At 43.8% G+C, this 26,668-nt stretch overlaps 1 protein-coding gene across 3 annotated transcripts in view; it reads left to right on the top strand.

Moving 5' to 3' along the window:
• Window positions 1–26,668, top strand: part of DYNC1LI1 (dynein cytoplasmic 1 light intermediate chain 1) — a 58,353-nt gene that overhangs the window by 13,059 nt on the left and 18,626 nt on the right. For all 3 annotated transcript variants that reach the window (XM_085845208.1, XM_085845207.1, XM_085845206.1), the window contains 2 exons: window positions 11,719–11,812; window positions 12,038–12,173. In XM_085845208.1, the coding sequence (XP_085701334.1) occupies window positions 11,719–11,812; window positions 12,038–12,173 (230 nt within the window). The remainder of the gene's footprint in view (window positions 1–11,718; window positions 11,813–12,037; window positions 12,174–26,668) is intronic.

Here is a 26,668-nt window from a genome sequence, read left to right as displayed (position 1 = left end):
TCACGCCGGGCGTGGAGGAGGGGGGGCGGAGAAGGATAAGAGGAGATCTTTTTCTTTTGTTCAGGGGCAGAGTTGGAAGGGCAGAGTTGGAGAAGGGAGTTGAGGGGAGCCGTTCAGCAGACAGTCGGGTCCTGCTTGGCTTGCGTTTGGTTGAAGCCTGCGGAAGCTTTTTGCTTCGGCTGGCTCAGTGAGCTTCGGCTTCTGCTTGGCTCGGGAGAGCTTTTTGCTTCAAGCTGCCCTGTTTGGAAGGAAGTTAAGCCGGTCGCTCGGCTCGAGCTGCGAGTGGTGGCTTCTTCTTTTGGTTCGTGGAGCTCTTTGTTCTCCATTTTGGTTCCCGGCTTGGTGCGACTCATCGACCTCTTCGTGGAGGTGGTTCCTCGGGGAAGCGACGCATCGACGGGAAGGATCGGCGCCTCATCTCACCAGCACGTGTTGAGAAGCTCGGGAGGATTCGCGGGAGCTCGGGAAGGATCACGGCGATTGGATCCAGCTCGCTCTCGCTGGAGCCCGGGTCCGAACAACTTGAAGACCACACGAGGTGGAGAGGTTCGAGATAGGTTTCAGCTCACCTGTCCTCCGAGCTGGAGCTCGTTATTAAAGGCCTCTACCACCATTTCGTGTGTGTGTGTGTGTGTGTGTGTGTGTGTGTGTGTGTGTGTGTGTGTGTGTGTGTGTGTGTGTGTGTGTGTGTGTGTGTGTGTGTGTGTGTGTGTGTGTGTCCGTGGGCCCGTCTAATAAGTAGGAACTGCTGTTAGGTGCAAGTGACTGTACATAATAAGTAGACTGTTGTAGTTCTTTTGTCGTGCTTTTGTTGCTTGTATAATTGCATACATGATTTATTATAATAAATGTCCTTGTATGAATGTAAACCTGTTCGTTGCGTCCATTCCCTCATTGAACTGCCCCCATCTTGCACTCGGAATATAGTTGGTTTTTAAATAGCCGATAAATAGAATCGGGTCCGGCGAGGTCTGGCGATAATACTCGCTCGGTTATCCCAGAACAGAACGGACCTCTTACGCGGTTCGTGTCCAAGCAGGCCTTCGCCGAGGTATGGTCCCTCGGTAGGTTACCCGTGTGGGTACTTAGGTATATCGATATTCGGCGATTGACCCTATTTCGCCCGGGTAGAATACGGACTGGGCCGTGGTGGGATTAAAAACCCACCCGTGACTGGTTTCTGGCGTTGTTCCAGAAAGTCACGACTGGATTGTCCGTTCGGTGGGCGAAGCGACCGCTATTGGTTAGACGCGGTCGTTCGCACGCTGACGGGTGGGAAATCTACAACACTGGTGTCGAGGAGTGAGATTCAAATTCATTCCCCTCCAAACTAAATTAACGGGAATCGGATCAGGAGTGTGTAAAGCGACCCTCGATTCCCACCAAAATACGAGCTTTAAATTATTTCCGAGAAGCAAGATGGCGGTTCAAAGCGAACTGGTACAGGGTGGTTGAGGAATGTGTGTTGATGTAGGATCCATGGCCCCGGACGGTTCTTCTTTTTATAACCACACCGCTAATTGCAATCAGTGGGTGCGCTCACCCTCATGCACTGAGCATGAACTTTGCTGGCAAACGAACTCGAAGTCGCAAAATAGCGGCGCTGCCACATCTCAGCGCAGCACGGAGCGGGCTGCTATAATTAGCACAGCGAACGGCACGATATGAGGCGGGGCTCCCAACCAACAATTGAAACCACGTGATCATGGCAGGCGAGGCTGGCGGACATTGGCTGGCTTCGGGCACAACACAGAGAAATATCTGGGAAAACTAAAAGAAAACGGTGAGAGAACTAATGAAAGGAGAGAACAAGCATGCAAAAGATGTGTGGAGAGCGAACTGAAGAAAAGAAAAGAAGAGCAAATTAGTAACTCCCAGGATAGAAAGAACTTAGAAGAAGAATGGAAAACGAAGCTGGAAAAGGAAAAACGGAAACACGATGTGGAATTGGAACTACTGAAGGAAGAGTTAAGAATAGGCAATCGGAAAAGAGAAAGCCTGGAACAGGAGGTAAGGAGAGGAAAGTATTGGGTCAAAATTAGCAAGGAATTCGGTGAGGGAATGGATGAAATGAGGAAGAAAGAATGTGAAAGAGGTGTGGAGATGAGGACAGAATTAGAAAAGAAAGCTTCTGAGTTACTGAAACACCAAAACAAAGAAACGCGATTACAAAACAAACTGAGGATGTTAAGAGAGGAAAGAAAGAGAACGGAGAATGAAACGTTAAGGTACTACACTGAACAGATCAAACAGTTGGAAGCCAAGGCCAGATTGCAGAATAAGGAACAAGACAGACAGTGGAATAAAAAGCAAAAAGAGTATGAATTTGAAACTGAACAACAATAGGAAAAAACAAGGTTGGAGTACGAGGAGATAGTGACAGAACAAGGAATGAAACAGGAAAGGGAGATTAACGAATTGAGGGAAACTATGAGATTGGAGAAGGAGGAACAAGAGAGACAGTGGAATAAGAAACAGACAGAAGAACAAATGAAACAGGAAAGGGAGATCAACAAAATGAAAGAAACGATGAGATTGGAGAATGAAGAACATGAGAGATGGTGTGGTAGAAAACAAAAATAATATGACTGAAATGAACCAACTCAAGGAAACAGCAAAATTTGAGTCCACGGAGATGGAAAAGCTCCGGAAAGAAAATGAACAACTAAAGAGGCTCAGAGAGGAAGAACGACTCAAATGGGAATGAAAATGGAGCCAGGAAGAAACGGAAATAATAAACGAGGTGACTGAGATAAAACAAGTAGAGGAGAAACTACAGGTAATTGACCAGCACACACAGGTAGAGGTAGTGGAGGACAATGGGGGTGAGTTGGTGGAATGTGTTGGGACCCGATGCAAGCAGCAGGATGGCCTCCTTCAGGAATGAGGAGAGGAAATGTGCCCCCTTGAGGCGGATCGCAACAAGGTTAGTCCGGTCGAGCCTTGCGAGGTAGAGGGGGCGAGTGCTGTGCATGGATGAACACGGAGCTTGGGGGGTATGGAGACCCCGGGAGCGCTTGAGGTAGTGCAAATCCCCAGCGTGGTCGTCCCGGTGTGTCTGGTTACGAGTGTGGCGAAATGCGTGCTGGAAAGCACGCATTGTGTGAGTGAAACCCTGTGTGTAAGTGTTATGGCGTGTGTGAAAGAGACAGCGTGTGTGTGAGCGCTGTATGAGAAGGAGATGGCGGTTAGCATGCGGGAGACCGCAACCGCATGTCCTAGTGTAATGGTGAGGTGTGTGAGCGTCGTGGCACGCAGGAGTGTGCGCGTTGAATGGCGACGGAGACGGGACCAGATGATGGACAAAGGCCGAGTAGCGGCCGTAGCTATTTTGGGGACCGTGCCGGGTTTACACGGCAGCGCGAGCGGGGTCCGTGCAGTGCAACGCACAAGGCCGCCACGTGCGCGCCAGCGGGAGTGAAACCCAGTCCGTAAACGCACGCGGTGGATTAGCCGATCCCTGGACAGACAGAAGGTAGGCTGGATAATGGATTTGGACCGGATGGGTTCTCCAGGCGGGCATGTGTGTGAAGTTCCGATGAGCAGAGCACATGTGTTCGCATGTGGAACTCCTCGAAACGCGAGGCTTGTTTTTGATGCGCAGGGTGACGTCATGGCTGCATGGTAGGAATCTGGCAGGAGGGATATCCCTGCCGGATGGTACCGTCCGAGGAGGGACGAGGTGCGCGAACAGCTGCCATGACGTCACGGGGAAAAGAGCGCAGGTTGCGAGTTTCCACGCTGGTGTGCGCATGGAAAAAAAAAACAGCAAGCCTCGCTTCGGGTGACACAGGATTCCCTGGGCAAGGGGTGGAAGACCCTCCTGTCTGGGGGGCAACAGGAAGTACTAGTTAGGAGGATGGGTTAGCGATAGTTAGACCGGCTTCATGGGGACATGGGTTGTACCTCATGGAGCCCGTGGAATGGATTAGTTAGAGCGATTTCAGTTCAGATTTAGGAAATGGGAATTTGGGGATTTTTGGAGACATGAACAGACATGGAAATGTGTCGAGGGGACGTAGCTTAGCTACGTAGAGTAAATGGAACGTGCATGAGAATAAGGGATGACGAGGGAGCACGAGTTAGTCCGTGGATTTAGTTAGAAGGATGGCAGTATAGAGTGTTGGTGTGAGTTGTGTAATGGAAAGTGTGTGGGATAGCGGGCCCAAGTGTGTGAGTGGAGCGAATGTGGTATGCATGGTGCGATGACTGATTGGGGGGAGGAGTGATTCCCACCCAAGAGACCCTGGGGTCAGTTTAATGTTCGTTAGTGGGTAGTTAAATTTACTAAAAGGAGGTCGTTTTGTTGTTGGTGTCGAGAGAAGGCACGAAACCCGTTTGGAGGGGTGCAAGAGTTCATGGACCGGCTGGGAGCGTGGCTGTGGAAAGGTGAGTTTTGTTTAGTGGGCACCGGACTAGTCGGCCAGAGTAGGCCAATGGCCCAAGAGGGGCCGGGATAGTGTCGTGGGCACGGGCGACCCGTCGGAAATGGGACCCGTAGCGCCAGAATGCCATGGGGGCAGTGTAGTGGGGACGGGCGACCCTCGGAAAGGGACCCGGGGCATCAACACGCCACGTGGGCATCGGAGGGGGCAATGCCAGAGGGCAACCCTCCGCGTTTATAGGGAGCAGCTAGGCTCGGAGGCAGCCTGTGGGCCTGGGGGTGCCATGGTTAGAGTTCGGCAGAGGGGGAGTTCCTGCCAGTTGAGCCACGCTGCCCAGCCAGGAAATTGTGCGAGGGCAAGGCCCAAATTTATAATGGACACCAACACAGGCGACGGGAATCATGGTTTTTAGAACTGATAGTTTTAAAATGGGAGGCATTTTTGGAAAGCCCCGGGGTAGTTTCAGGTTAATGAATGCTCGGATAGTTAGATGTACCCCTTCGCACCATCCATCCCTTCGCTCGATGTAGGCCGCTGGACTCGCCTTGGTAGATCGCTGAACTCTGAGGAGGCCATTCTGAGTCGATAAGTGCTTGTTCCCGAGATAGCTCACCTTTCATTGTTTAAATGTTCAGAAATCGATTAGATGCGCTGCGGATCGATTTAATAGTTAGGGAACGAACAATGGAGACATCCCTCCCCCTCTTCTGCGAAGAGGAAGAACCCTGCCCTCCCGTGACTCATGATGTCAACAACTCCCTCCCACCCGTGGTTGAGCGGGGGGGGGGGTGGATCACGAGGTCATGAGTCACGCCGGGTGTGGAGGAGGGTGGGCCGAGAACGATAAGAGGAGATCGTTTTCTTTTGTTCAGGGGCATAGTTGGAAGGGCATAGTTGGAGAAGGGGGTTGAGGGGAGTGATTCAGCAGACAGTCGGGTCCTGCTTGGCTTGCTTTTGGGTTGAGGCCTGCGGAAGCTTTTTGCTTCGGCTGGCTCAGTGAGCTTCGGCTTCTGCTTGGCTCTGGAGAGCTTTTTGCTTCAAGCTGCCCTGTTTGGAAGGAAGTTAAGCCGGTCGCTCGGCTTGAGCTGCGAGTGGTGGCTTCTTCTTCTTGGTTTGTGGAGCTCTTCGTTCTCCATTTTGGTTCCCGGCTTGGTGCGACTCATCGACCTCTTCGTGGAGGTGGTTTCTCGGGGAAGCGACGCATCGATGGGAAGGATCGGCGCCTCGTCTCACCAGCACGTGTTGAGAAGCTCGGGAGGATTCGCGGGAGCTCTTGAAGGATCACGGCGATTGGATCCAGCTCGCTCTCGCTGGAGCCCGGGTCCAAACAACTTGAAGGCCACACGAGGTGGAGAGGTTCGAGATAGGTTCTGGGTTTCAGCTCACCTGTCCTCCGAGCTGGAGCTCGTTATTAAAGGCCTCTGCCACCATTTCTTGGGTGTGTGTGCGTACGTGTGTCCGTGGGCCCGTCTAATAAGTAGGAACTGATGTGAAGTGCAAGTGACTGTACATAATAAGTCGACGGTTGTAGTTCTTTTGTCGTGCTTTTGTTGCTTGTATAATTGCATATATGTTTTGCCTTGTTTAATTGCATACGTGCTTTATTATAATAAATGTCCTTGTGTGAATGTAAACCTGTTCATTGCGTCCATTCCCTCATTGAACTGCCCCCATCTTGCACTTGGAATATCGTTGTTTTTTTTTTAATATCCGATAAATAGAATCGGGTCCGGCGAGGTCTGGAGATAATAGCCGCTCGGTTGTTCCAGAACGGAACGGACCGCTTAAGCGGTTCGTGTCCAAGCAGGCCTTCGCTGAGGTATGGTCCCTCGGTAGGTTACCCGAGCGGGTACTTAGGTATATCGATATTCGGCGATTGACCCTATTTCGCGCGGGTAGAATATGGACTGGGCCGTGGTGGGATTAAAAACCCACCCGTGACTGGTTTCTGGCGTTGTTCCAGAAAGTCACGACTGGATTGTCCGTTCGGTGGGCGAAGCGACCGCTATTGGTTAGACGCGGTTGTTCGAACGCCGACGTGCGGGAGATCTACAACAATATGATTCAGGATAGAAAGTTTATTTGCTGATTACTATGTGAGGGAGAAGAAGAAGAAGAGTCGGCAATGTCATGCAAACGTGGCGGTTTCGTGCGAGGTGTCTCACGATCGCCTAATGTAATATATAAAGCTGACATCGTGTCTGTGGGTGGATGTATGTGTCTGAACATGGTATGTTTTCATGACAACGATAATACTCTTGATTAATATTTAGTTGTTTTTTTTTTAATGTTCTTTTGTCCATTGTGCATTGAGATGTCCAGTGCATGTATGCTTGAGATGCAAAGTGTTTTCAGTTACCAAGCAGCTAGGTAGCGCTTGCCAAGCCAGCCGTTCCTTATCAATGGTTTCTAATGGAGTACTTGCTTGAGTGCTTAAGCCACTTGGCAAGCATCTAGAAGAAACTTGGTAACTAAAAACAACCCAAATTCATGACATTGCGATGAGGATAAACATATATATATATATATATATATATATATATATATATATATATATATATATATATATATATATATATATATATATATATATATATATATATATATATATATATATATATATATATATATATATATATATATATATATATATATATATATCGTATCGATGAATTTGTCCCTCAAGGAGTGGGGTTGGAGGAGGCAAGGGAAGAGGGACCCGACGTTGCCCAGCAACGATGGGGTACCCCTGCTAGTTAACCTCCGCCATCGAAGATGGACGGAGGTTACTGTTTTCACCCCTGTCTGTTTGTTTGTTTGTTTGTGAACAGTATTACGGAAAAACTCCTGGACGGATTTCGACGAAACTTGGTGGGGGGATTAGGTATGGTCCAAGGATCATGTCATTAGATTTTGGACTTGGTCCAAAGTCCAATATGGCTGCTATGGCAGCCATTTAAAAAAATATATTTGAATTTTTGTTTTTGTTTTTCTACATGTTTTAAGTGATTTCCAACCCCAAAAAAAATTTGCTAGAGAGAAAAAAAAAATTTGCAACTTTTTTTTTTTTAATTATTCGATTTTATTTGAAAAATATTTGAATTTTTTTTGCATTTCTTCATGTTTTTTGTGATTTCCAACCCCCAAAAAAAATTTGTTGGAGGAAAAAAAAAATTAGAAATTTTGCAACTTTTCAAAAAAATTTCGATTTTATTTTTTTGACATTTCTACATGCGCATCGATCTAGTTTAGTTTATTCAATCGTGGTTCAGTAGAGTCTGATCTGTTTTGACCTTCAATGAATAGGATATTAGGTTCACTTAAGTGACCCAGCAGTATTGACGGCAGAGGTTTTGCACTCCACCTCGTGCTCCCCCTCTAGTTGTATATAAAATCGAGGCTCATGGAAGAATGAGGTGACAGGTTAGGAGGAATTGCAGTGACATTGGGGCAGTTTGTGCTGTGGCTAGACACGCACACACACTTGCCTTATTTTATATAATCGAATTAGCAAGTGTTGGAATGGCTTGGTTGCAGCTGTGATCCTTTTGCAGCTGCTTTATTTTTTTATTTTATTACCTACGCCACCTAAGGTGGATGGAGCTTATGTTTTCACCCCTATCTGTTTGTTTGTCTGTCTGTCTGAGCAGAATATCTCAAAACTTATTGACAGATTCAGATAAAACATGTTGGACAGGTTGGGAGTGTGACAAGGACGAATTGATTTGATTTCTGTGAAGATCCGGATCCGAGAACTTTTAAAGTCATTTTTCACCTTTGAAAGATAGATAGGGCCAAAAATGATACGTAGCATGATATTTCAAAAAGTTGTGGCTGGGTAAATGACAGAACTTGTTGGATGAGTTGGGTTGGTGACAAAAACAATCCGATTAGATTTTGGTTCAGATCGGGCCTATCGATGGCATACAAAACGTAAACTGTTCAGCAATTGTGTTCAGCCGAGTGCTGTTCTAGTTTTAACTGTTGCTGTTTTGTGGCCTTTACCGTATTTCTCCTTGTCAGTGTTAGCCCGTCTTGCGCAGTGGGAAGACGGTTTTTCAATCACTTGTGTGTGTCTCTCTGTCTCTGTCTATGAGCCTGGTGTTGGCTTAGTGGTTAGGATGGCTGGCTTGGGATCCTAGGGTCCTGAGTTCGAGTCCCATTGGCCACTGAATTAACACCTGGGGCTTGACTCAGCCTGTCATCCTTCCAAGGTTGGTGAAATGAGTACCAGTGTACTGGTCCCGGTGTATGCCCTGGTTAGAATAGGTGTACCATGTCCCTGTGTGGCGTAAGGTGACCAGGGTTGGCGTCAGGAAGGGCATCCGGCCATAAAACATTGCCTCAAGAAAGGAACCATGATTGCATGTAGCCCACAAAAAGCTAACCCCTGCTCAGCAGGGAAAAATGGCTGTAAAACGGCTGCTTTTTGGGGGTTTTTTTGTCTGTCTCTGTCTAATTGTCTGGCCCTGGCCCATAACTTTTTTACCATTTGAGCTTTTGTCGTGAAATTTTAAACAAAGCTTAACTATGAGAATATGGAGAACACAAATTAATAATTTGGTAAAAAGGTCAAAGGTCAGCAACACAAATCGTCAATTTTCATCCAATTGACTGGAAATTTTAAGAATTTGCATGCTGGGTCACTAAATTGGTTTACCAATGAAAAGCTGGAAACCGATTGTTTTTGTTTTTTTTCTCAAAAGGTTCAAGGTTATGGTTGCATAAAATCAATTTTCATCCAATTGACCTAAAATTTGAGCAGGGTTTGCATATTGAGTCACTGAAGCCTGTTGCTTTTGTTGCCTAACAAAAAAAATGCATATATTGTTGTGGACCTCGGGTCGCAGGGGTACAACGAGGGTGGGAGGTATCCATGGTTCTCCCCGGACTCATCGGGAATCGCAGGCCGTCGCACACGAAGAACTTGGTGCCAAGGCGGGTCGTTAAACGAGCGCGAAAGCCAATAGTTTGACCATGTGACTTAAGGTCCTCCATCGACACCGTTTACCTCGGAACATGTGATCTCCTTATCGGGGAATCACACTCTCGGCAATTCTGCTATTATCTTTATTATTAAATTGTGATTAATGCGGCCGTGCTTTCCGCGAGCACAATGTTGGACTGATACGAGAGCCCAATAGTGGGTAATTGTAACCTCCCGGCTAATCTACATACGGACATTGCTGGACCAATAGAAGTAAGGACAACCATGGGCAGATTGGAAATATAACAAGAATAATTTATTTACAATGAGCGATGAGGGGTACAGGAAGGAACAAGGGGAAATTAAGAGCTTTAATGGCGTCAAAGGGAAAACGGGGCAGGAAAATGGGAAATGCAATAAAAAGAGTGTCATCAAGGTGTGTATTTATAAAAAGGGAAAGCAAATGTCAAAGTTGCAGACTTGACCAATGCCTTACCTTCCGGCGAACAAAACAGGGTACCCATCAGACTACACACACCCGGGGAGACAAATTGTGACTCGTACGTACATCACCGTCGCCCTCCCCAACTTGGTACCACTCTCTGAAATGGCCCCGACACTGCTCTCCACCACCACGGGTCCACCAGCTCCATCAGGTGCATGAACCAACATGTCCAGGACCAGGAAAGAAAGCAGTGCGATGACCCAGACAGAGAGAGAACGACCTCGTGCCATGACCAGGACACTGATAGCTTGAGGCAAAAGAAAATAGAGAGCGCAGCAACCAGGACCAAGGTAACTTGGAGACGACGACAGAGACCTAATCTGCATGGCAAGTGCAGCTTTATAGCCCTGGGGGCAGGCTGGGGTTAAAGAGCCACACGTCAGATCCCCGAGGAGGCCCGGGACCAGTTGTTGGCCCACGTCAGACCCCACGAGCCTGCCCCATGCCAGCCATTGGAGGGTTCCTCCGCAGCCTCACCCATTCTGCCGCCCGGACTGATATTCAGTGATTTGGTCCTTTTGGCTATCGTCGTGAATAGAGCTCCGCACTTAACATGGGGGGGGGGGATCCCTTCTACCCCCATGCTCTTGGGACGAACCCCAAACATCCAACAATGTTCATGGGGCAATCATTTCAGGGAGGCTGGGTCATGTTTTGGTTCGTGTGCCAGTCATTTTGGGTGGAGGGGAATAAACGGGAATAAGGGAAACTAAATACAGTGCAGGGGAAGACAGCAATAAATTACATTGCTGGGTAGCTGTCCAGACAGACGAACAGATAAACAAAGACGTTGTGGGGATTTAAACAATTTTGGGGGAATGGGAAAATTTGGCGCGTGTTCTATAATGCTGGTGTACATAGCACTCGTTTGCCAGGGCAGTGAAACACGCACACTCTGTGATGACGGCAGTCACGGCACACGTTATCACATGCTGATGTCTATTATCCCAACGTGTTGAGAGGAGCGCTAACTACCCAACCCAATGCTTTTAATTACATAATAATCCTTATAGGGAAGTCGCTATTCTTGATGTTCATTACAGTCCTCGGGGATTTTGGGGTTATCTGGGTCCTTTGGGTCTTCAGGTTCTTTTGTGTCTTCAGGGTCTTTTGGGTCCTTTAGGGCTTTTGGGGCCTTTAGGGTCTTCATGGTCTTTTTGGGATCTTCAGGGTATTTGGGGTCTTTTGGGTCTTCAGGTTATTTGGGGTCTTCAGGGTCTTTTGGGGGGTTTTTTTGGTCGTCAGGGTCCTGGGGGATTTTTGGGTTAACAGGGTCTTTTGGGTCCTCAGGGATTTTGGGGTCTTTTGGGTCTTAAGGGTCTTGGGGAATTGCCATTCAAACAGGACATTATCAATAGGCATATAGTCTTCATGGCTTCCCGGACTGACACTCTGCTTCACCACCTCGCTGTGCTTTTCATTTTTATATGTATGGATTATTATAGGCGATGCCATGTGGCCAAAGATCAACAACTTAAGTGAGATTAAAACACATCACCACCACGTAACCACCATGTTATTAAAAATGCCTCACCTACACGTAATTCAAACAATTGACACTGCAATTCAAAACACCTCGCCACACATCGATCAAGAGACCGGCTTGTTTTAACTGAGGATAAGTATGTGAGTTGTCGTGTTATGATTTACACCGAGCAGAATTCAAACATTTATTTTGTAAAGTTGTGACAATACATTTTTTAAAGCAATTTAAGTTGAAGATTTAAGTTTGAAATAACTTTTTTTTGATAGCTGTTTGCATCATGTTTAGCATACGGAAGAAAAAGCTGGATACAAAGCAGACGTGGACAGGCTTTGCATTTTCAGATGCTTTCCAGTTTATTTTCTAAATGCCAATCCTTGCTGTTTTACTCCCGATACCCTCGTGCATCCTTCCCTAGAGTGATGCTGTGGCCTTATTGGAGAAGGAGCATGACTACAGGGAAGAGCATTTTGACTTCATACAGTCTCAAATCCGTCAATTTTGTTTGCGGTGTATCCTCAACCTTAATCTTTGGGGCTCGGAACTACAGCATTTCACCTACTACATGCTTTTGTTGATTTTGACGTTATTCGATAATAATGATTGAATGTTCAAAGAGAGATAGGAGATATCTTGTTTTGACCATTTCCTATAGAATGGGCACATGTCTTTCTATTGGGTACATGCTTTCTTTATGGTGTGATCCTTGACTTGCCAGGTATTATTGCAACACTCAGATGGTGCAGCACTTGTATATACATCGCTCAAAGAAGGAAAGAATGTGGAGCTGTTGTACAAGTACCTCGTCCATCAACTGTACGGTTTTCCCTTTCAGACGCCAGCCCATGTTGTGGACAGAGACGCTGTATTTATGTAAGTTGTGCTCTTAATAACTGAGAAATAGCTCTAGTGCTGTGTCTGTCCAACATTCTGAAAGGCTACTAAACTTGAACTTCAAGAGGTTTTTTCCTTTTTCTTTTTGGTGCAAAAGGTTCATGTATTCTGTAATTACCTCTGCCATTGAAGGTGAAGGAGGTTGTTTTCACCCCTGTATGTCTGTCTGTCTTTGTCTGTCTGTGTGTAGGATATCTCAAAAAGTTGTTGACAAATCCAGATGAAACTTGGTGGACAGGTTCAGTGTGTGACAAGGACAAACTGATTAGATTTTGGTGAAGATCCGGATCCGGATCCGGCTACTAGAATTTTTAAAGTGATTCTTCATCATTGAGAGATAGGGCCAAAATGATATGTAGCACGATATCTCAAAAAGTTGTGGACGGATTTGGATGAAACTTGGTGGACATGTTGGGTGTGTGACAAATAATTGATTCGATTTTGGTGAAGATCTGGATCCAGATCTGTTAATTTTTTAAGTGATTCTTCACCATTGAGAGAGAGGGCCAAAAACGATATATAGAATGATATTTCATTCAAAAATGTGTTGGGCGTGAAGTGGTGAAGGTATGCACTCCACCGAGTGCCCTTCTCGTTCCTGATAGTTTCTTATAACTCCAGGTTGGATTTGTTGCTGTTTAGATACTGTTACCAAGTATGTTGAGCCATTTTGAAATGAAGTTGGCCATTGTTTCCACTTGCAGTGGTTATGTGGTGTTGAATTATATTGCCGTTCTTTCAGATGATCAATAGTGCGTGCGTGCGCACACGCTTGTGCTTGTGTGTTTTGGCAACACCGCAGTTGTGGCCGGATCACATGCGGTTTTCCATGCCAGTTTTTGTGGCACATTGCGCTGGTAACAACATACGACGATGCTGACTTTCGTAGAGTTTTCGCCAGATCATGAGTGATCTATTTGCATTCCACACGGAGAGGTTTTTAAACAGGCAGGCCAAAGACGTTGTGGTTTATTTATCTTTATTTATTTATTTTAAATGAAGCATTGTGATGCAAGGGTTGTCAGCACTTTTTTACTAAATCTTTCTACAAGTTCAAAAAACATTTTCAATGTGTTGTTTGAAAATTTTCACAGTGAACATACTGCCCATGTTTCATATATGATTTGTCTTTAACTGAATGTGCTACTTCTAGTGCTCTTACTTGATTTTTAGTTTTTTTTTAACAGGACAAGGCATGCCAAACATACCTTGATATGCTCAATATTGTGTGGAATCATAATAAGAAATTGGCTGTCGAGTTTGTGGCAGAGCAATGCAGCTTGAGGTGTAGCGAGGCAAAACCACAGTGGAGGTTTGATAAATGTGTACTTTTCAGTAAATATGTATGGAGGATAGATTTGGTTTCTGCCATTCATGGATAGACCTGCTTGGAGCAACGTGGTATCTTTGGGCTTGAGTAAACAGGCTATAGGTCTTGTAATGACATCCTATTGAATGAAAATGAAATTTGGTCATTAGAAAACAATTACTATGCTAAAGATAGAGGAGCGAAGCCACCAATCTATTGTAATTTCTGAATCCAAAGTCCCTGGGATGTTGTCCCATAGATGAAAAAGTTAGGAACAGGAGGGCTACTGAAATAACATGGGCATCCTGGAGTTGATTGTGAGGGTCAGAGGACAGAGAGCAGAAAGAGCAATATTGGAGAAGAGGTGATTAAAAGCAGAGACCACGGACCTGCGTCCAATGTGAAAGCAACAGACCTTGCATGCTTCCGCCTCGGCGTGGAAGATTCCAATAATGTGGAGAACTTTAGATTCCGCTGAATCCAGGAGAGACGGATGTGATGCTGGGGCACCAGTCCATACTCGAGAGTAGTACTCCATTAAGCTGCAGACAAAGGCCTTTCAGGCTGTGTTTCACCCTGCTTTTCCAATGAAAGGCTTGTGTTGACTGAGAAGCCCCAGTTTGCAGCTGAATTTGGAAGCCTGCTTTACTATGTGGTTGGCTCAGGAGAAGTCATGGCTGATAGTGAAGCCTAAAAGTTCAAGACTGAACCTCTTCCAGTGGCTGACCATGGAAATGGGTGTGTTAGTTTGATGAGCCTTCCAGAGTGACAGGGTGAGACGGCATGATTTTTGACGAATGAAGGACATCCTTCATTTATCACACCAGCATCTAATCAAATCCCGATCAGAATGTGATGCAGCTGTAGTCTGCCTAGTAGTGGGTGGGTACTGTATGACATGATGTGGAGTCTTATGCGAAGATGGTTTTCCAGAGCATCGGAAATGTCACTTGTATAAATGAGTGACAACATTGGGCCTAACTCACTGCCTTGGTGAACTCCATCCTCCATTGGGAGAGGAGAGAGGGTTCCATTGACAGCAACACTGATTGTGCAAGTGGAAGTCAGAAATCCAGGAATGAAGGTGGCTTTGATTGAATGCCACCGGCAGAGCTTGGCAAGCAAAGCAGGATGCCAGATTGTCGATTACCCAATTTATATGTCTGAGGAGACAGTCCTGACCTTTTGGTTGAGATTTAGGGCTTCCATCCATTGCTGAGAGAGGGAGCTATAGCATGTCCAGAGATGAGTGATTGGACAGAATCCAAACTGTTGGTCAAAGATCAGGTTGGCTGAAAACAGGAAAGACTTTATAACAGTAGCAATGATGGATTCCATGATTTTACTGAAAATTGGAAGTAAATTTAGTGGTCTGTTGTTGATGAGATCAGTTTTTGCACCCTTCTTGCATGAGTGAAACTCTTCCTTGTGTGTACGGAAATCCGTAATTTTATAACAACCTCTCGAGAGGGTTCTGTTTTTTCATCATTACAAAAACATGCCGCACTTATGGGGAATTGGGATGCTGTTGCTATATGCGGATTCGTTCCTTAACCTATTTCATCCATATTCATAGAATACCTTATTCTATTAAATCATGCTACATCCAGATTCAAAGAATACCCTGAGCAGTCTTGAGGAAGAAAAAAAAGGACATAGGCGGGGTCAGCGAGCAGCAAATTTGATGTCGAGATGACGTAAAATTCCGTAATATTTTGTCCGAGTACTCCTAAACGGAAGGTTTTTGAAAGTGTCAAACGGTTTGTTTTCGACATTGTTGAATTATATAATTCAATTGAAATAAAATAGTTTTTAAAGGTAGAAAAAAAAAACTTTTTTTGGAAGTTTACTGCCATTGTTGCAGCGTCTTTTACACCACCTTATTTAGCATGTTACATTAGTTCTTCATGCCTGTTGTTTGTGTCCTTTTTAATGTCCTTTTTTATGTCCTTAAAAAGTGTTTCCTGTTTGGAATGCCCAACAGACGGACTAAAAACATTGCCTCACTCCTCTCTGCGCATGTGATCATGACGAGATTCCTTACAATTTGCCAAATTCGGAGCCAAAGTACTGCTAAACTGCAGGTTCATTTTCCAATTCATGTTCAAAATATAACATTCAATGAAAATTAAGTTTTTCCTCAATCATAAACTGATGGTTGTAGACAGATATACAGACAAAGTGAACTAATTGCTTAACCCAGCTTTTCACTTCACATATGTGGGGTAGCAATGCACTCTATCACTTTGCATGTGCATGAATCGCAAGTGAACAAGTGAGGAATAAGAGCAGAAATTTCCCATGAAAATAAGAGGAGTTACTTTTTTGAATATCATAATTTTTGACAAAAAAAAGAAAAACTAATCGTTGTCTATTTCGGCCATTATGGATGATTTATAAAAGCAATTTGTGAACTGTTCATATTAATGTAATCTGAGTTGCCGACAGTCATTGTGGCAAGTAGCATTGACTGTCATGCATGTGTATAACCATTAGAGCCAATGTAATTTGTACATTGTGAGATCACAAATCATGTGCATTTTCAAGAAAGCTGATCCAAAGGCTCGAAATCTTGACATTAAGTCATTTCCTGAAAGCGAAGAATAAGTTGAAGTGGGAATGGGATTGATTGACTGAGCAATTGATCGACAATCCACATCACAAGTGGGTGGCAAAAGTCGACACACCTGGCCAGCTTTTCTGCATTCCATGCGGAAGCACGTCATGTACAAGGCCGAAAGTTTAAAGGCTCTTGATATTCATGCAGACCTCGGTGATCACAATCATTTTCTCGAGCTAAATCAAATGACATCTCGGTTTTAAGCCTGACTGGGGTTTTTCAACATTGAAAATCTAGGGAGATATTTCTGAATGGTCCAGGATTTTTATTTTTTTAACCAAACTTGTCAAATGACACTATCAAAATGGATGACACATCGCACAATCATAATTGCACTTCACACCATCTTTTTGACTATTTAAAAATTGAGATAAAAATTTGGTGAGCATATGTTGAGTACTTTCATTTCCAGATGTGAAAGCACAACCAAACTTTGATCAGTGTCATCTCTGAAACTGCAATGAATATCCCTGTTTGCTCCAATGGATGGCAGAACTGTGACAGTTACGGTTGTTGCAGTTGCATTCACGGCTGAGCACACCCTGCCCTTCAGCGTGGTGCCAGAGTTGCTCGAATATGCCAAGTGACTTCCACAAGACAAGGTTGCCTTGCTTAGGGCAACGACGTCTCACACATGTGCCACCTCCACGATGCATGGCCTTGCATCCTTGAAGGCAAGAATGTAATCGCTAATAGCACAAAATTGGTGATCTGCGTGGATGGCAGTAGTAGTCAAAACAACTGGGAACTAAAATACCTTGAATGCGACGAAGGGTAAGGCCCGAAATGTCAGCTTTTCTTTTCTTCACGGTGGATCAATTAACTTAAAGGCAAGCCTGTCTCCAAAGCCTGTTTGTTAAACGTCGAAGCAACCAATAATGCCTGCGACAAAATTCTCAACCTTTTGGTCCAATATTATGATTATTCTGAGGAGTATAGCATTGTCCTGTAGCATTTGCCAAGCACGAGGGTGAACCTCGTGACTACTGTCAATCTTCACAAAGCTTTTGTGTTTGCTCTGAACGCGAGGGACATTCCTCTGAGCAATTGTATCAGTTGCTTGATGGACAATTGCTCCACTATGAGAGGAAAGAAAGGTGGTTTTGAGAAATTCATGAGAGATAACGTGGCAACTCTGCTAGACATAGCTGATGATGCTGTGCACGTGCCATCATCGAGGAAAACAAGGTGCTGTTTCAACCCATTGAATTATGGGTGTGGGGTATTGCTGGTGATATCCACTTTGACTGAGAAGTCCCCAAAAGCTAAATAGCTCTTTTCAGAGGTGAAAAACCTGATGCACTTGATAGTATCAAAAAAAATGTGCAAAGGGTTCCCGTGTGCAGAACATTCTGCGTCCCACCTCTAATTGTTTCCTTCAGATGTTGGCAGTCACAAATTGGCTTGCTGAGGTCATGGCTGCTCTGAAGATCTTCTGCTCTTCTTTCCTCGCAAAAGAAGGGAAAAATGAAGTGCAGTTTTTTTGGTTTGCTTTTTGTTTAAACGGCCACAATTATTCCCACGCTCTTGTGGAGTTGTTAAGGGAAAGCCGTGTCCAAGTCTCTCACGAATTGGCTGGCCAGGCCTTGTGTTCGATTAAGGTTAGTGTAGGAATTTAGAATTTGGCCATTGTGCCGGCGATAACTCACCTACTCTTCACGAAGGGCACCGTGGGATCTTTATCGTCCACCAACTAATGCCCCGCCAGACGGGACTCTCAGTTTTAATGTCCATTTGAGGGACGGTGCACACATTGATGAATCACCCTGCCTGTGAAACACCGGGGTGACATTTTGTATCTAGACAGCTTAGAGGCGAGTGTGCGTACCTCTCAGCCATCCTGCCAGCCCAGAAAGTGAAGTAAAGTGCTGTTGTGAAAACCCTGCAGGACTCTGCTGGTGTCAGCAAAGGAGAGAAAAAGGTGATCATCCGCCTTCAAAAGACCCTTGCAAGAGCAGCCTAACAATGATTCTCCAGGTTTGACAATATCATGGCTGTCCTCAATCTGGACAAGGGCATCTTGACCAAGTTTGAAGGAACCATCAATCGATTTCAAACTGAGCCGCCTCTATCCCACACACTCCATGTGCAGATGTTTTATGTTGCCAGAGACATCTTCTCTCTTCATCAAAGTGGAGTACATTCTGAACTACAGTGTGAAAAAGCTGAAGCAGCAGAGTGTGGGGGACACGAAGGCTCAACTGACTGGCAAGAATGTTAGATTTGGTGAGTTCAGCTTCTATGTGATCTGAAATGCACTTCTAAATGAGCAATAGTGGGCAAAGGAAGTGAGGGACAAGTTCCACAAAGGTTACCATCCTACTGAGAATTGCCTCATAAGTAAGCTTCCATTGGATAACAATGTCATGACTTTGAGGGGTTGGCTATCCAGCAACCAAATGTCATCAAGAAGGCATCACTTGGTGCTCTACACGTGTAGGTAAGGGAGTACGTCTTGGACTCAGATGTTGCTGACCTGGTTTTCTCCTTCAAGCAAGTGCCAGCCTTTGGCTTGAGATTTCTGATCCCTCTTGTTCAGCTTAGATGGTGGTATTCAATATCCCTTTCTTGCTAAGATAGTCTCGGCATTGCTCAATACCTTTGCCGGTTTTGTTCGAGTCATCATTCAACCTGAAGCATGACATTCTGCCGAGGGACAGAACTGCTCTCACCATTGAGAACGACGAGGCAATTGCTGTATTAACATCCCACCTGAAAGCCAAACAAACAACTGCTGTAAAAATGGAGGTGACAAAGGACATGCAGCATCATGCCATTGCCATGGGGAAACAAAATGACTCTGAGCACTTGAAAGCTGTGCTACAGGGAAAAGCACCAAGGCTGCAGCAGAAGTACAATTTGGACCTGAAGCAACAGGCAGCCTCATGTGCCAAGACCTTCCTTGAAAAATCCAAGTGACAAGTGACAACATGCATGGCAGCACTAAAGCACAATCTGCAGGCTGTAAGCTGGCAGCCCTAATGCCTAATAATTCAACCCCATTCCAAGTCTGCAGCGACAACCCCAGCCGCCAAGCCTGCAATATCGAGTGTAGCAGGAATGAGCCGAAGAGCCAATGAGCAGCAGCTGTGTTCATCCACTAAATAGGCAGTCTTTGGGGATATTTGCAGTTTCTTTGCTTAGAAATATAAACACATTTCATCCGTGTTAAGTTCTTCGTAAGGGCAAGACCACATCCACTGAATACCCTGAAACCCGTAAAGGGGCCACTAAAATAGGGGCTTGTAATTTAATTTGGAATCTCAGGACATTCATTCTTTATTACCATGTTCCCACGAAGCAAAAAGCTGGTTAAGCAATTTGTTCACTCTGTCTGCCAACAAACGTCAGCTTATGATCGAGGAACAACTTCATTTCAACTGAATGGTATATTTTTAACACAAGAAGCACTCTAGTGTTCAAAACATGACATCCATCTATCTATCCATATATATATATATATATATATATATATATATATATATATATATATATATATATATATATATATATATATATATATATATATATATATATATATATATATATATATATATATATATATATTACTAAAACTCTCATCATGTATGTATATATTGTTGAAGATTCGGCGGCACTTAACAGCACCGCCGTCTCAGGGGTTATAATGCCGGTTATTTCGGCACAGGTCTCGGGTCACATACCTCAGATCATAATACCAAAGTACACCTGGGCCATACCAGTTGGGGATATAGACCCTGGCTACAGACTGGGTTTGTCAGAGACCAAGCATATATATATATACACAATATATATGGATCATATATATATATATATATATATATATATATATATATATATATATATATATATATATATATATATATATATATATATATATATATATATATATATATATATATATATATAGACCAAGCATATATATGGTTTTATATACAAATCAAGCGCATTGTTCCTCAGCGTGGCACAAATAAATTCAAGGCAGCAACTTTCATATGAATCAGCCATATTTATTGGGGAAACACAACACAAGCAAAGCCTTCACGATAACGTTATCATTCCTCTATACCCCGCTCTTAATGAGGGAGCTACGCATACGGGTTTCGAAGGGAGCCCGAGCAAAATAAACCTTAGGCCTGGCCACATGCAGACAAGACACGGAGTACTTGGTGGTGCCTCATGAACGAGAGGAAAAGTGTCGAAGGCACGAATGCGGCTCGTGAGAGGCCGATGTCAACGGATTCGAGCGCCCAAGCTCGAGCATGCAGCGTGGCAAGATGGCAGCGCCGGCCTACTTTTTGTCGGCACCGCTCACGCACCAACCTCGGCGCGTCCAGCCCCGTAAGGTCGACGGCACAGGAGAGAAAGATCTATTGTGTGTTCCAGCTGGCTCCTCACAAGGTCCAGTATGCGAATCCAGGCCTGCCCGTACACCAGACTCTGCCAAATCTGGGTGTTGGACTCTGCAGGTGGATCGATGGGATGGAAAGACGTGTCGAGCTGTGCAGGGAGTCAGGACAGTCAGAGGCTCCGTGACTGGACTCAGGATGAACCTGTGGAGGTCCTGCAGGCTGGACCATGGCCGAGGAGGAACAGCCGGCCAAGTCACTCCTCACGAAACAGATCGCAGACTCACACAGCCATTCCCAGACCGACACAGCAGTGCCTTCCTTTGCTTTTCGGGGCCGGCCTTTTCGGACCGCCTCCGGGGACCCGTGATTGGTCCATCGTTCGAGATTGCAGCAGCTCTCCACCAATGGGTTGCTGACACGTCTTGTTGACCAAGTCTGTCAGGGTGCTGGGTAGGGGCTAGTGAGGAGGGGGGAAGGAAGAAGGAGACTCCTCCTGGTACACCACCACCGTATGAACATTGGACAGCCTGCTACACCGCCCAACACACATGTAACATCCGATTACCATACAACCTGGCTAAACATGCATTTAAGGGGGGATCTGGGCTAATCCTATATTTAATAACCCACTAAGGGCCCATTTCCGCAACAATATATGTATGTATGTTCCTGAAATACAGCCAAAACGGTACACGATAGCGCAAAAATTTTCAGCCCACCTGACTCACCATTCTCCTGTGGTGTGCAGTATCAAGTTTCGTTCTAATGGGGCAATGGAAAATTATTTAAAAATCAATTCCGATTCAGTCAAGTACTCTTCAGGAGAATTTGATCAATGCAAACAACCTCAGCGGTATAGTTCACTGGAGCTATCTTGTTTTTTTCCTCTTGAAATGATTTTTCTTCATCAACTGCTGTCACAACGGGTTCACGGCCATCTTGTATATTACTAAAACTCTTGTATGTATGTATGTATGTATGTTCCCGAAATACAGCCAAAACGGTGCACGATAGCGCAAAAATTTTCGGGCCACCTGACTCACCATTCGCCTGTGGTGTGCAGTATCAAGTTTCGTTAAATTCGGGCAAAGAAAAAAATTATAAAAAAATCAATTCCCGATTCAGTCAAGTACTCTTCGGGATTATTTGATCATTGCAAAGAACCTCAGCGGTATAGTTTGCTGGAGCTATCTTTTCTTTTTCTCTTGAAATGATTTATTTTAAAATATCAAACATTTTGTGTCGACAAAGAACGATTTATTTTTAAGCATAAAATATACATCGCCATTTTGATCGAATACTTCCGTGCTCATTAATAAATCAAATTTTATTTAGAAGATTACACACAATAATTTGTTCGACTTTCATTTTCTCCGTTGTTTTTTTTCTCATTGATGCGTAGTATCAAGTTTCGTTCAAATCGGGCAACAAAAAAATTATTAAAAAATCAATTCCCGATGCAGTCAAGTACTCTTCGGGATTACTTGATCAATGCAAACAACCTCAGCGGTATAGTACGCTGGAGCTATCTTCTTTTTTTTTTATGATTTTTTTTTTCAACAGCTGTCACAACGGGAACCCAACGGGTTCACGGGTTGTCTAGTTATATAACCGGGTCATGGGGACAGTTATAATATATATATATATATATATATATATATATATATATATATATATATATATATATATATATATAACCGGGTCATTGGGGCGGCGAGAGAGGTGATGGGTCATGCGGATGGTCGTGGGTTAATATTGTTATTACCTCCACCACCGAAGGTGGATGGAGGTTATGTTTTCAACCCTGGCTGTCTGTTACTTGAAAAATCTTCGATTTTAGCAAGTGTATTGGTTGGTCTTGTGCCTTATTCTGTCTCTGTCTGTTTGTATGTCAATCACCTACAGGTTACAATTTTAAATCGATCCTCATGAAACTTCACCACATGGTAGAATTCGTCATAATCAAGAAGCCTATTTTTTTTTTTTAGTTCAAAAGATCAACAACTTTGTCAAAGTTCTAAAATCCTCAATTTTCATCTGATTGACTAGAAATTTGAAGAGTATTTGCATATTTGGTCATTGAATTCAACCACCAATTATTTTTAAGGTCAAGTTTGTTTTATGGATTTTGCAAGTATCGTGCTCTGCACAACGTCTTGTTTGTTTGTTTGTTTGTAAACAGGATATCTCAAAAAGTTGTGGACAAATTTGGACAAAATTTGTTGGAGCGCTTCGGTATGTGACAAGGACAAAGCGATTAGATTTTGATGAAGATCCGGATCTGGATGCAAGAATTTTTTCAGTGATTTTTCACCATTGAGTGAATAGGACTAAAACGATATATAGCAGGCTATCTCAAAATGTTATCAACAGATTTGGATGAACTTTGGTGGACAGGTTGGGTATATAACAAGGAAGAATTGTTTTGATTTTGGTGAAGATCCGGATGCAATAATTTTGCAAGTGATTATTGAGTGATGGGGCTAAAACGATATATGGTCGTGGCCAAAAATATTGACACCCTCACACTTTTTTCAAACAATGCACCATTTCTACCATGAAATTGTTGAAATTAAAAAATATTTTGGTGTCCACATGTATTTCTTTGGTTGGCAGTGGAAAAAACAAAACAAAACAAAAAAAGTTGAAAAAAATTACAAAATATTGGCTTATTCCACACACAAGTCCGAAAATGGCCCGGACAATATTATTGGCACTCTTTTATTTTTCATTTTTATTTAATTTTTTTTTGTATGCATTGACAAGGCTCGTGTGAGAGCCAACACACAATTTGTCTAAGGTCAGACACCTTTTGGAAGTTGTTAGAAAAAAAATTAGATTTCAAGCAGGTGATTCTCCTTTACATTGGAACTGAACTCACCTGTGGTGATGTGCAGGTGCTTGCAATATAAAAATCATTCAATAAACCAGTTTGAATAGAGAAAAGGAGTCATTCTGCTGTTTTGTGTCACTGTGTGTACCACAATTAGCTTGGAGAAAAGAAAGAAAACCAGAGAATTGTCTGAGGAGGTCATGGACAACCTCAAGGCTTCAAATCTATCTCCAGAGACCTTGATGTTCCTGTGTCCACCGTACACAATGTTATCAGGAAGTTTAAGGCCCTTGGCACTGTAGCCAACCTCCCTGGACATGGCTGCAAGAGCTAACTTGATTGAAGATTGCAGTGAAGGCTTGTTCAAATGGTGGAGAAAGCACCTCGATCAACTGCCAAACAGATTCAAGCTGACCTTCAGACACAAGAACGACAGTTTCAACTCACACCATCCGTTGCAAACTTAATGAAAGGGGGTTCTATGGTGGGAGAACCAGGAGGACCCCACGAGAGAGAGACAGACAGACAGACAGACAGACAGACATAGATATAAGAAATCCCGATTGGAGTTTGCCAAAACACACCTGAACAAGCCAAAATCTTTCTGGGGGAATATCCTGTGGACAAATGAGACCAAATTAGAGCTTTTTGGTAAAGTACATCATCTCTATATTTACAGAAAACAAAATGAAGCCTTCAAAGAAAAGAGTACCTTCCCTCAAAGTCAAACATGGAGGAGGTTCTGTGATGTTTCGGGGTTGCTGTGCTGCCTCTGGTACTGGGTGCCTTGAATGTGTGCACGGCATCATGAAATCAGGAGATTATCAAGGCATTTTGGAGCGCAATGTTCAACCCAGTGTCAGAAAGCTAGGTCTCCGTCGAAGGTCTTGCAGCAGGACAATGACCCTAAACACACTTCAAGAAGCATCCAGGAATGGTTCAAGACAAAACACTGGACTGTTCTGAAGTGGCCAGCAATGAGTCCAGATCTAAATCCCATTGAACACCTGTTGGGAGATCTGAAAACAGCAGTTTGGAGAAGGCACCCTTCAAATCTGGGATAACTGTAGCAGTTTGCACAAGAAGAGTGGGAGAGGTATCAAAAGCTCATTCATGGATATAGGAAGCACTTGAATGCAGTTATTTTGTGCAAAGGTTGTGCTACGAAATATTAAGTCGAGGGTGTCAATAATTTTGTCAATGCCATTTATTTTTATTCTCTGATTTAAAAGGATATATTAAGTTCTGAATCAAAAACAAAGGTTATGTAATATTAATGGTGAAATAAGGAATTGTGGAGACAAAATACTTTCGTCAATTTCACCTTATTTTTAGAAACAATAGAGAGTTATTTGTAAAATGTGCAAGGGTGCCAATATTTTGGCCACGACTGTATAGCACGATATCTCAAAAAGTCAGGGACAGATTCGGACGAAACTTGGTGGATGAGTTCATTCGGTGACAAGAACAAGCCAATTTAAATTTTAGTTCTAGTCTGAATCCAGATCCGGCCTATCAGTGGGATACAAAAAAGGGAAAACTAATCAGCTTGGCGGAGGTATGCGCTCTGCCGAGTGCCCTTCTAGTTCTTTAACTCCCACAATTATTCCCACGTTCTTGTCGGGTTGGCCATGGGAAACTTAGCCCAAGTCTTTCAATAACCAGCTACTCATGTTCGTTTCAGGTTTGAAGAGGAATTTGGAGTTTGTTCATAGCTGGCCTACTCTTAGTGAAGGACACTGGAATCTTTAATGTCCACCAAATTATGCCGGTAGGTGGGGTGTCCGTTTAACGCCCATCCGAGGGATGGCACACACTGATGAATCACCTTGCCTGTGAAATTGCTCTGTAAAACAGTTTAAAGCCGGTTTGAGATTTTAACCCAGGCTGGACAGTTTAGAGGCGAGTGTGCATGATGAATGGGGTTATGCGGCGAATAAAGGTCGCAATTGACCTGTAAGGGTGTCAGGCAATATCGCACATCAGACTTGAAGCCATGGCTGGGACAAATTACATATGAAACCTCAAGATATGTTGTAAACAACCAATCTACAGTCCACAAAATCTTGTGGTTAGAAAATCGGACAGGCAATGGGATAAATCATCCATGCATGGACTCATTTCAGCACCTTACCTAGGGGCCTCGCAAGTTGAAACGGCTCGGATTCGTTGGTGTGTGGGGAAGGCGATAAGCAGAGAATGACTCAAGGATGTCGGAGGTGTATTCCATTACCAATCAGCTTGTAGAGTGCCCAAGTGGCTTAAGCACTCAAGCAAGCACTCCATTGAAATGGTTCATAAGGAATGGCTGGCTTGGCAAGTGATAGCAAGCTTCTTGGTCATGAAATACACCCTTGGTTTGCTCAAAATTTATTTCGGTTGTGACTGTTTGAAAAGGTGATCATCTGCTGGAAAGAATTGATGATAATTTGTGCTTATAATAATTTTTACTTCCATTAGGTAATGTGCCCCACGAAATGCCACGCTGAGCTATTTTATATACTTTAACATGGAGTTTGTCCAAGGTGAAAATCCCCTTGGAGAGGGGGGGGGGCAGGTAAATCTCTACAACCTCTCTCGTGTGACCCTTAATCCCCCTGGCAAGGTTGGTTGAGATTGGATAAGTAACGACCAAATGTATCACAGACGGATGGACATCAAATTGCGTATTTTAGTTTGATGAATCGGAAAACAAACCTGTAGTTTAGCAGCACTTTGACTCGGAATTTGTACTGATCGCACATGTACAGAGTCAGACAGATAATTGTTTGTCTGTCAGCCTGTATGGCAATCAAACAAAATTGAAAAACATTCCAAACAGGAAACTTAATTTTTGGGGGGGAATGTCACAAAGGACACAAACAACTGACAGAAAGAACAAATGTAACATGTTAAATAAGGTGGCATAAAAGACGTATCAACGGAGGTAAACATCCGAAAAATTATTTTCTATGACCTTTCAAATCATTAATTTATTTCAATTGAATTACATACTTGAACACTGTAGAACAAAAATCGCCTTATTGGCATTTTCAAAACCCTTCCATTTAGCAGTTTATGTTGAATACCACAAGGTATATGGTGTGCATAATGACAAAATGATGTACTCGCCAACTGAAAATAATTTTCCCAGAAATGGATGGTAAGGTGAAATAAAGAAATTATTATTCCCCAAATATCACTTTAATTTGTATTATTTTTTTTGTTGCCATACATGTTAGTAGCATTTGGACAGAATCGCCCCTAAAATGCATATTTTGATGTAAATTTTTCAAACTTCCCCCCTTTCCCCCAACAGACCTTGCTTTTTTCCCCCAAAAATTCTGCACTTTTACCCATGTTCTTGAAAACTGGTGGAAT

The sequence above is a fragment of the Eptatretus burgeri genome, chromosome 11 (assembly GCF_056783735.1).
Source record: "Eptatretus burgeri isolate ZD-2024b chromosome 11, Ebu_testis_v1, whole genome shotgun sequence".
NCBI lineage: Eukaryota > Metazoa > Chordata > Myxini > Myxiniformes > Myxinidae > Eptatretus > Eptatretus burgeri.
The sequence above is the reverse complement of the archived record's forward strand: the minus strand, read 5'-3'. Positions and strand labels throughout refer to the sequence as shown.